Raw genomic sequence first — 11527 nt, 5'->3', positions numbered from 1 at the left:
GGTGATTGGATCGAGGTAGAGAGGTGGTGCGTCCTGATTGGCTGGGGTGAAGGCGTGGTGATAGGTGATGCCATAACAGTCTTACAGGTTGAATTTCCGCCTAGGGCTTCATTTCCATGTATGAAGACTGTGAATAAATGGAGCTTGAAGCTTGGTAAACATCAATGGGAATGTTGACAATTTTGATTCAAGGCAGAATGAAAATACTTCCTAGAACCTGGAATCATCAATCAATGGATTGACTTGGAGGAAATATACCATTCATATCTGCAATATCCAAGCTAGTCTTTTAGTGTAAAAACGGTTGGTTAAACTTTTTAAAGCATGTTGCCTCCTGGCAGAGGCAGATTGTGGCTGCTAATGAAGTTGGGATTTCACACATTAACCCAAAGCAGCAGAATCGCAGATGTTATGCCTCTGTGGCAAACATAACATTTAGTTCCTGTTTTCAAGCATCTGTATACCAACCAAGAATTAGCCGATTCTATAGTACAAAGTTTTCCTGATTAAATTTAAATGGTTTTGAGAATACTGTAAAATTGCTCATGCTCTGGAGTGAGTGAAAGACATTCATAAATGAACAAAATGAAGGACAAATAAAGGAAGCATGCATTTAAATAATTAAGTAACAAATGAATCTCTGTTGCGGACTTTTAAAACAATAAAATGTCTAAAACTGAATTTTAGACATCTTTTTATTTCAGTTATTGTTAGTAAGAATCTCTTCAGTATAGGTGTCTACTGTTGAAAGCATGATTTGATTATATTTAACAACAGCCTTCCATAAGGAAGAAGTTTTTCGTGATAGTTTTATGTAAAATGAGGTGCAACACTGCCGCTTAGTGTTTAAATGAGGCATTACAATTGAATAATTGAATGTATTTAAGATACTAGGTACACATTTATACAATAATTTAAGGGTTAATATAAGCTGGTTCACTATAGAGCTCCCGTGGTTTAGAAGAAGCAAATTAATCTCTTTCTGTAATTTATTTCCAGCGGAACAAAATGACGACTCCAGCGGAAGTGATGTCACGGTCCGGCCCCCAAAACAGCAACCAGGGTCTCTGATGTTATGAAAACTCCTCAATGAAATGTTGAGTAAGTGCCTGCTTCGTCAGCGTTACACAAGACCATGTGGAGAGGTTAGTATCAGCTACTCCAATAGTTGACCAAACAAAACCTCCAGGAAGTAGTCTGGACCGAGAGAAGACACCAGGCGGGTGGCATGGCCAAGCGGAGAAAGTGTGCAGAGACGGAGGCCGATACAAAGAAGCCGAAGCAGGTGCTGAACGCAGAAGACAGAGGAGCAAAGACGAGAAGCAGGAAGAAAGCTCCAGGTATTAAAAGTCAGGGATGCAAATCTGACGTGCTTTTTGTCAGTAGTAGCTGTAGCTTTGCAAGGGTTGCTGCTGGCATCCAGAAAACTGCAATAGATATGTAAATCTGTACCTGAGATCATTGTTTCAGCAGCAGAGTGAGTGAATATTATAGGTTAATTTACCTCTAATTGACATCCAAAGTATATTTCCAGTTGTGCAGAACATTGTAACTTTCACATTCATTTTTGCAGGACATGAAGAAAACACTGAGTTTGTTGTTGCGATTTGATTGTTGTTGTTTTAAATCAAGCCCCCTACTTGTTGTAAATGAACGTTTTTATTTAATCCCTCTTTATTGTGCACATGTATTTTCATGCTGCTGGCATAAGCAGACAGTTTGAGCTTTCAGTGCAGGTGCGTGGATGAATGGTGTGCATGGTTACTGGAGTGGATCTGCTGTCCTACATGCACATCTGTGCTCCACTTCATCAAAACATGATGCACAATGCTTTACTTCAGTACGAAACATGAAAGATTGGAGTTTTATAGTCTAGCTGGTCTGTCCATTGGTTTTATTTTTGTTTTTCTCCCTGGTTTTACAGTTTCACAGCGGTGTTGATCAGATGTTCACACTCTCTCATCGTACACATGGATTTTGTATTCATTTTAGGTTTTTCATGAGCAATTTAAACTCAATTCCATGCAACAAATAATTTTGATACATTTGGAATACAAGTTTTGATCTGTTGCAATATTTTTTGAAGCCACGTTAAGATCCTTTTCAAAAATGTGTGAATTAGGGCCTTAAAAATGGATTAATCCAAAGAGAACAATCACATTTAATGAGCTTATTTGACAATAAATTCAAATGTTTTTATTCTGATTGACACTGTACTTTATTTTTTATTGTAAATTTTTTTGGGGGCGGTAGAAAATGATCCCGCAGAAAAAGAGGAGGAGCTCGAGAGGAAGGTCAACCCCAAACCACGTTGGTCTTCAAAACGTGCAGCGCAGAATAAATCCTCTTCAGCCACCAACACCAGCGCCCACAGTAAAACCAGTAAGTACTTCCAGTCTCCGCCCAAGGAGGAGGTCAACAGTGATGACGACTTTGAGATGCCGACTGCTGCGCCACCCGTAGTTAAGAAGAGCACCAAGAAACCAGAGGAGGAAGAAGAAAAAGAGGAGGAGGAAGAGGATGATAGTGAGGATGAGGATGACTGGGAGGAAGTGGAAGGTAAGCGCGGAAATTCAGAGATTTGATGGTGTGAGCTGACGGTTGGAAAGGAATCTGAAAACACTGGGTTTGTTTTTGCGCATGTGTGTGTGTGTGTGTGTGTGTGTGTGTGTGTGTGTGTGTGTGTGTGTGTGTGTGTGTGTGTGTGTGTGTGTGGATCAGAGCTGGCCGAGCCGCTGGGTCCGGCTGAAACACCAGAACCCGTCCTGCCGTCTCAGCCTGTAGAGATCGAGATCGAGACCGCAGAAGTCAGAAAGCAGTGAGTAGATATTTGCAGGAACGATTAGAAATACTCCAAATATTTTTGCTTTAGTGTTATTTTTAATTATAATTTAGAAAAAAAATATTACAAAGTTGAAATAATAGTTTACACCCCTTTACCTCTCACCCCAAAAACATGCAAGTCGATGGGTTCAAGAGGACACCGCTGTCCTCATGCCGGTTAACGGGCTTTAAAGATGGATGATTTCATGAACTTTGGGTTTTATAGCAGACATGCAGATAATTGCAAAAATATTCTCAACCCTTGGTCTTTTTCACATCTGATTTTAAAATATGGCCTGCAGTAGACCAAATTAGTGAAATGAACAGTGGAAGGAAAACCATTCACGGTTTTCTGAAGCTTTCATAAACAAAGGTCTGAAAAGTGTGGAGTGCATTTGTATTCAACTCACCACCTCCAAATCAACACTTTGCTGAACCAGTTGGATTTGAGTCTTGCCTTTGACTAGGACATTATAGTACATAAATGAGCTTTGATATGAAACTGTTAATCATATGCATAGCCCTGATTGTATGTGTAGAAGCCTTTTCCTGCTGAAAGGTGAACATGCACAACATAATCAGTCCAGAGGCCACAAATGGAACAAAATGTCCAGAAAACTGCAAAACATTCAAAACACTGAAATCCTTTGAATCAAGGCTAAAACCCACCTGTTTAGAGTAGTAAACAGAACATGGATCAGTATGTTCGATGTGCATTGACTTGATGATTTTGATGATGGCATTGAAACAAAATTAAATGCTTGTTTCATAAATAGTGACACAGATTTTTTTTTTTTTTATGATGTAACAGACTTTGAACTGCCTTGCTGCTGAGATGCGCTGTACCAATAAACTTGGCTTGATTCGACAAACGTCCTCTGGCCTGCGCTTTGTACAGCCCTGCTCTAAATATTCTGAAGTCTCATACATTATTAATGTAAACACAAATGGTTATAGTTCTGGGTTTTTTTAACCTTTATGACAGATATACAAGCTGCAATATCTCCATATTATATGACTGTGAGCTAAAACCAAGTGTTTGTTTCTGACGTTCTGCCAGGAAGAAGAGGCAGGCGGAGTTTGAGACGTACCTCAGGCGAATGATGAAGCGGTTCAAGAAGGACCTCCTGATAGACACACACAAGGTGAAAACACCGCTCCTCTCCTTTGGCCTCGTTTGCCAGCGCGGCGGCGGGGGTGTCCGATCTTCACCGACCTCTGACCTCCGGTGTTTCAGGTCCACCTCCTGTGCCTTCTAGCTAACGGGATGTTCCGCAACAGGCTGTGCAGCGAACCGGACCTGCTGGCTATCGCTCTGTCTCTGCTGCCCCCGCACTTCTGCACTGTGGCGAGGGAGCGCATTGACCAGAACTACCTCTCTGGACTCCTCAAGTGGTGTGTGTGAATGTGCTGAACGTTGAACTTTTTTTTTTTTTTTTTTTTTGGCTATAAAAAAACCAAACAAACAAAAAAACTCTAAATGTCCTTAAACTCTGCCAACCATGTGAAGGTGGACATTGGACTCCTCAAAGTAGGGTTGAGGATTGTATTTATTTATTTTATCATATTCTACCTTTTTGCCCCTTTTAGGTTTAGAGCGACCTTCACCCTCGACCCCAGTCTTCCCACTGAGGAGCGTCCGGACCCTCAGGCCCTCCTGGAGAGGCGGCTGGGAAGCCTCTCAGCCAGAGACCACCAGGAAATGACTCATGTTGGTTTTTTTACCCCCGCCCAATGCAATCCATTAACAATAAATAATAGTTTCAGCATTAATTCCATGTATTTTGTTTTTCCTGCAGCTTTTCCTGTTATTCCTGAGGTCTCTGCAGCTCTTCTGCCGACTGGTTCTCTCTCTGCACCCAGTTCCTTTCAAGCCTCCATCCTCAAAGGTGATAAATAGCCTTTTGCTAACTTCATGTTGATAGACATTTTCTGTTTAGATGATTTCTTGATTCTGCAGGTCAGGCAGTAATCAGACTTGAGTATAGCTATTGATTGTGACCTCCGTCTTTCAAAAGAATGCTTAAATTATTGCTTTATTATAGCTTCATTATAGGAGCTACTTCTCAGTGCAAAGCTGGTAAAAACTTAAAGGGTTAAAAGAGGAGCCATGTTGTGGTGACTTTCTGAAGGCAAGGTTTCAGGAAAAAGCAGGAGTTTTTAAAGAGACACAGTCCCAACTTCAAGGTGCTAAATTATGAAATCTGTCATATTTGATAGAGCATTTTGATAAGAAATGACTGTAAAACAGTTGATTGTGCGATTGATTTGAAAACACAAAATCCTGCTCCTTTAATGTCAATGTTAGCTTGATCTGAAACATTTAGGCGTGACAAAAGCCTGGAGAAAGCTTTAGAGGCACAACCGTAATAACCATAAATATCTATTTTTCCCAGTCCAAAGGGGCTAGAACATCAACTGGCGCCCCAGAACGTTGCCAGACGAGCCAGGAAAGCTCCAAGAGCAACTCTCCTGAGACAAAAGTTTCTCCAGGCACCAAGAGACCAGCTCAAGGTGAGAAAGTCAAAGGGAGCAGCGGAGGCAAGAAAGCAAAGAGGAAAGAAATGAAGGAGGAGGAAGAGGAGAAGCCCGTGTTATCTGCAGGCCAGAGACCAAAAAACTCCAAACGCCGCAGCGTCGCCTCAAAGGTCAGCTACAAAGAGGAGAGCAACAGTGAGGCAGACGAGGAAGAAGAAGAGGAAGCTAGTGATGCCGAGGAATATCAGGAATCCAGCGAGGACGATTTTGAAACCAGCAGCAAACGTGCGAGAAAGAAGATGAGGAACGCAACGAGCTCTGAGAAGACCTCAAGAACCCAAGGCACTCGAAAGAGAAGAAGAACCGGCGGGAAAAACGAGGACGGTGAGTGGGAGGAGTGTAAAGAGGAGGATGATGACGACGAAGGCACGACGAGCAACAGAGCGAAGAGACGGAGCGGGCAGAGGAAAGACGGACCTGGAGCGGACGAGTGGTTGGAGGTCTACCTGGACAAATCGTCTTCGTGGGTGTGTGTGGACGTGGAGCACGGAGTCGAAGCTCCCCACCTCTGCTCGCAGAACGCCACCGCGCCGCTGACCTACGTGGTGGCGGTGGACGGAGACGGCTTCCTGAAGGACCTGGGCAGGAAGTATGACCCTACCTGGATGACGGCGTCCCGGAAGAGGCGGGTGGACGACGAGTGGTGGGAGGACACCCTGGAGCCGTTCATGGGCCCAGAGGACGAGCGGGACAAAAAGGAGGAGAAGGAGGTATGTCCAAACAGTCATGAAACGCTTCATGAATTATTTTCTCAACCCTTTAGATTTTGTCACTTTTTTAAAAAAAAAATCTTTTAATTATTTGCTTTTTTGTAGTAAATCCAGTGCTTGTAAAACCATTTATCTCTCTTGAACTCCTGCGCTTTGGCTCAAACTGTGATGAGTATTATTGGGATTTTATGTGATGGATCAATACAGATGTGAACAACTGTGAACTGGAATGAAAATGATCCATAGTTTTCCAAAAGGTTTCTACCAATAGAAATCTGAAGTGCATTTGGTATTTCTGTTGAGCCTTTTTAAGTTTGATACCCCTTAAATAACCAACCATAAGCAACCAGTCGCCATCAGAAGTCACCTTGTTAGTAAATGGAGTCTGTTAACGTGTCATATAATCCAATTTTAAATGCAGCTGTTCTTTAAAGACCGGCACTTCAAGAGGTGTGATGTTTCTGCAAATGTTTGGCTAAATTACGTACGATGTGATAAATCAGGTTAATTGTGAATGATCTGAAAGGTTGTGTCAAGGAAAAGAAAATGCACGCTTTATGCGCTTACTCATAAATAAACTGTGTGTTGTTTTTGATCATTTCACCTCCCTTCCCAGCTCCAGAGCAAGATGCTGAACAAACCTATGCCGACCTCCATAGCGGAGTATAAGAACCATCCTCTGTACGCCTTAAAGAGACATCTGCTGAAGTACGAGGCCCTCTATCCTCCCACAGCCGCTGTGCTCGGATACTGCAGAGGAGAACCGGTGTACTCCAGGTCAGTTCTACCCCTGTCCTTATTGAACTGGTACGCAGATGTTGCACACATTTATACATTTACACCTTTAATGCTGCGGGGAGATCAGCTGTACTGAGCCAGGAGATGGATATGAGTATTTAAAATGTTCGGTAGCCTGCAGAATCTGTCGTTAGCAGTTTGGAGTTTAATTAGGCTTCCTTTTTTGCATAAAACCAAAAAAACTATTTCTAAACAGGAACAAGCTTGTCAACCAGGGTTCTACTGTAAATATTGCCCTAAAGATGGAAACATGTTTTTCTGTGACCACCTGATGGTGCTGTGTTGTTCTTTAAAGTTGTTCTTCTCCACTTCTCAGTCCACAATTAATGTCATTTTAGTATTGCACCTTTATTAGAAATATACCTTAAAGTTTTCAGTAAGGTGCTTTACAGAGCAAATAACAATAAAGAGGATATGATTATATTCAGACACACATAGTAGATATTTAAAAGAAAACCATAGGATACACTTTTAAAGACAAATTGGGGTAAAAGAGAAAAATAAAAGCATCTTAGATTTGTTTTAGAAATGCTAATTTTATTTGCATATCTAAAGTCTGATAAAACACGATTACATGTATTTCTCCTTTATCTTTCTTGCTCTGAATAGGTGACCAGACCACAGAGTTCAGGGACTCAAATGGCTTCTTAGACATTGTGGTGCTCTCCCATTTTAAATGTTATAAATTAACAGCTGGTCTTAAAACCTGAATGGTAACCAGTGAACAGAAAGAAGCCTGACAAGCCATGTTTGACTGTAGCAATTGTTTTTCCTTTCTTTACAGAGATATTTTGCTGTTACCTAAAACCTACATAAGTAGACAATAAAAAGAACAGTATAAATGCAATTTTTGTTTCCTTCCTCCAACACAACATTTTGCTCATTTTAGTACCTGTAATAAAATTTCAAACAAGAATAATTCATTTTCTGTCATCGTCAATCATGAGTGACTGCTGGTTCTGGTGGTTTCTGGTGGTTTCGCTTTGCCAGCATGAAAATAATTTTAAAAATGGGGGGGGGGGGGGAAATAATATTTCTGTCTTCTTCTTTGTTAGAGATTGTGTGCACACCCTCCACTCCAGAGAAACCTGGCTGAAGGAAGCTAGAACCGTCCGACTTGGAGAGGAGCCGTACAAGGTGACACCACAGCTGGATCCTGTTCGAGGAAGCCTTTAAATGAAAACACGGTTCTACTGCTGCGTTTTAAATGTGTCCGATCGACAACTAGATACAACCTCTTTTTAATGTTCCCGTTATCAGATGGTGAAAGGCTTCTCCAACCGTTCCAGAAAGGCCAGGATGATGTCCGAGATGAAGGACGAGAATGACCTTCCTCTGTTTGGAGAATGGCAGACTGAAGAATACCAGCCGCCAATAGCTGTGGATGGGAAGGTAGCTGCCTCAAGAAGAAACACGCAGTTGTGCTCATATGTTTGTAAACCCTGATTTATTTATTTATTTATTGGCAATCTTTTAAAGAACATGAAATTGCAACAAGTGGGAAATTATTGGAAACAACAAAAATTTCCATCATATCTTCAAAGACGATTATTCAAGATGCAAAGAAACACACTTAAAAGTTGGCCGCCTGTTTGCGATACGCCGGGTTGCCAGAAGAAAGCCAATACTACGCTATAATTCACAGAGACACGTTTACGGGGAAACTTTACTGCCATAAGTCAAGAGCACACATTTTCAATTTGAAAGCTGAGTTTCATTTCTTTGTTCTCAAAACTTGTAATGCTTGCATTCAAAACTTCTGCTCTCTTCCAGTTCCAGCCAATACAATAAAAGTGCTAAACTGTACATCTGTGAAATCCCATCAGCAGTGTGTCCTATCCCATTTCAAGAGGGAAAATTAACAGAGAAACATGCAACATTTTCGGCACAATTCTCTTGTTATGTGCTCCCTCTGTGTCCCGTTCAGGTCCCCCGTAATGATTACGGTAACGTCTACCTGTTTAAAGCCTGTATGATCCCGGTGGGCTGCGTTCACCTGAGGCTGCCCAACCTGCACCGCGTGGCTAAGAAGCTGGACCTGGATGCTGCGCCCGCGGTCACAGGATTCGACTACCACGGAGGATACTCACACGCTGTGTAAGACCCGACGGCTGGTTTACACACACTGGCACAACAGCAGCAGATGCTTTACTTTAAACCTACAAGCTCCGGCTTGACCTTTTTGAATTTCCTCATCGTGTATTTGATCATTTAGTAAATGAATAATTGATTTCTCTCCGTTTCAGGACTGATGGTTACATCGTGTGTGAAGAGGATGAGGAGGTCCTCCGAGCTGCCTGGGTGGAGGAGCAGGAGATTCAGAAACGGAAAGAAAAAGAGGTGTGGATCTTTCTGGGGTTTGTTTTTACTGAGTGGACGTTTTGAACTTCAGGTTTCCCACAAGGTCGGAACGAGTCTGGAAGAGTCTGGGTGTCGGTTATTCCTCTGCGCAAATGTTTGATCTGACTGTCCATTTGTACGTCCATCTGAACGTCTAAACATCTTTCTTTTCTTTCTGCCGCCCAGAAAAAAGAGAAGAGAGCGATCGCCAGCTGGACCCTGCTGGTGAAGGGACTCCTGATCAGAGAGAGGCTGAAGCAGCGCTACAGCCAGAAGAGCCAGGGCCTGGGGAGCATCGCTCCCGGAGAGGAAGCCGGAGGTTTCTCCTCCGATGAGGACGGGGTCGAAGTTGATCCTCCCGCAGCCAAAACGGCATCTGAGACTCTGGCGCTGTCCTGGCCCCAAAACAGACAAGCAGAGGAGGATGCAGGTCCAGGCAAACAGAAGAAGAAGAAGACGACGACAAGGCGAGAGAAGAAGGGTCAAGAGAAACATTTATTTCCTTTTGAGAAAGTTTAAAGCTAGAAACCAAACATCAACGGTTTTCCTTTTTGGTAAAAAAAAAAAAAAAAAAAAGTGAATCAACAAAGCACTAAACTGAACACTTCCATCATTTTCTTGCTTTGGTAGCAGGATGTAACGCTTCTCAGGAGCTGATGCCACAAATTTTAGCAAGACTGAACAAAAAGATTAGGCAAAGAAAGGAGAGGAATGCTTCTTCCAGCTGTGATGCTTTTTTGTATTTGCTTGGTCACTTTGCAATAGTCTTACATTTGGAGCCAGCAGGAATCCTCTTGTTAACAACCTTTCTGTAGAGAAAACAAACACAGTATGAATGTTAAAAAAAAAAAAAAAAAAGTGTCCTTCAGGTTAAGGTGTGAAAATCATCACACTGCTGCTGGGTTAGAGGTGGCTGGTAGGTTTAGCATTTACTGCCTCTGTTGGTGAAGATGTGTGCAATACATTGCACATTATGTTTTATTGCAGCAGTATAATCTCACACTAAAGTATTTTCAGCATTTATAGAGATCTTTTACCTCCCGCATCGTTTTTTTTCTCGCTGTGCACAGCATCAAGATAAACCTGCGTCCTCCACCAAGTTGTTGTTTTAAACTTTTTAATCGCATCTCTGTAGATATTGAAAAGTTCCAATAAGCATTTATTTTTTTCGTGCGGCCATTTCCTGACTTGTTGATCAACACACATATCTACCTTACTTGAATGTCTTTTTGTTTTTCCCCATTTTGAAGAGAAGAAAAGAGAAACGGCCCTCTGTGTCGCATTATATTTATACCCCAGGTTGTCATGGTTTGCTTGTGCTTCTGAATAATGTTATTTTAAATGAATTGTTAGAGATGTTAAATGTTGGATTGTATGCCCCCCACTGAATCAGCTAACAGGTTGCATTTCTTTAATTTTTCAGTGTGAGATTATACTCCTGTGGCGTTAAAGGAATTTACTTCATGGCTTTTTAACGCAATATTCCCAATAATTGTAGAATTTGCGGCCGTCGATAATGTGCTGAAGATAATTACAGTGGTTGGTTGAATTGAATTGCTGGCTGTCTGCTGATCCACCAGTTGTTTGTTCTTTTTTCACGCTCTATATAAATGAATCTGCAACAAAAACAAGACAGTGGAAATTCAGGGAGGACCAAAAGTCCTGCTGTGTTTATTTAACATCCAATTGTACAGATTTGTCCATTTTAACGCAATCACAGTGGCATTTAGCATTGATGTGAATCGGTTTTGGTTTGTTAGGTGGGAAAGCACTTGATGATCAAAGAGCAGGCTAAGTCCTAGAGTTCAGGATGTCCTTCTCCTTTGAAAATGGCCTCTTGCTTATGTGCTCCATTCTTTCAAGGAAATTTTATTTTCATACAGATTCCTTTGTGCCACTTTCCACATTTGTCTTTGTATCTTTTGTCACTTTTTCTCAACTTTAATTTCTCCAATATTTTTGTACACGAGGTGACGGAAGCTGTTATGAAACTAGTAATGTGTTTTTCTATGAAAAGTATTTTTGTAAGAAATGTTATGAGTAAAAAGCAAAATAACCAAAAGAATTGATGAAGTCTCTTTTTCCCCCAAGCATTTACAAGACAAATAGAGTTATCAAGTTTTAAACCTCTAAGCAAAGGGCAGATCTGAGATCATTTGACTTGAAGCTAGACCCTCTTGTGCAAACTGAACAAGAATATTGATTAGATTAGGCATCATAGATGGAATATTTACTGCATCTTTTCAATTGACACAAAGTCCTCTTTTATTCTATTACTTTATTCTTAATGCATTGATATAGTTGCAATTAACATTAAA

The 11527-nt window shown here is 41.4% G+C and overlaps 1 protein-coding gene across 2 annotated transcripts; it reads left to right on the top strand.

Annotated features, from left to right (window-relative positions):
* The first annotated feature begins 1025 nt into the window (after positions 1-1025).
* Positions 1026-11274, top strand: xpc (xeroderma pigmentosum, complementation group C). Of its 2 annotated transcripts, XM_088007033.1 has the most exons (15): positions 1026-1340; positions 2254-2382; positions 2464-2559; positions 2722-2818; positions 3884-3968; positions 4061-4218; positions 4414-4534; positions 4623-4712; positions 5220-6071; positions 6688-6848; positions 7925-8006; positions 8130-8261; positions 8797-8966; positions 9116-9209; positions 9396-11274. In XM_088007033.1, exons 1-15 carry the CDS (start codon positions 1229-1231, stop codon positions 9726-9728), a joined length of 2712 nt encoding a protein of 903 aa, XP_087863159.1. In that variant the 5' UTR covers positions 1026-1228; the 3' UTR covers positions 9729-11274. The 2 variants fall into 2 exon arrangements, with proteins under 2 accessions (XP_087863159.1, XP_014868304.2); XM_015012818.2 differs by having other exon boundaries at positions 2254-2559.
* The last annotated feature ends 253 nt before the right edge of the window (positions 11275-11527 follow it).

This window comes from Poecilia mexicana, unplaced genomic scaffold (assembly GCF_051168715.1).
Source record: "Poecilia mexicana isolate PSO_F unplaced genomic scaffold, ASM5116871v1 scaffold_7, whole genome shotgun sequence".
NCBI classification, from domain to species: Eukaryota; Metazoa; Chordata; class Actinopteri; order Cyprinodontiformes; family Poeciliidae; genus Poecilia; species Poecilia mexicana.
Note: the sequence above shows the minus strand (reverse complement) of the source record. Positions and strands in the feature narration are given on the sequence as shown.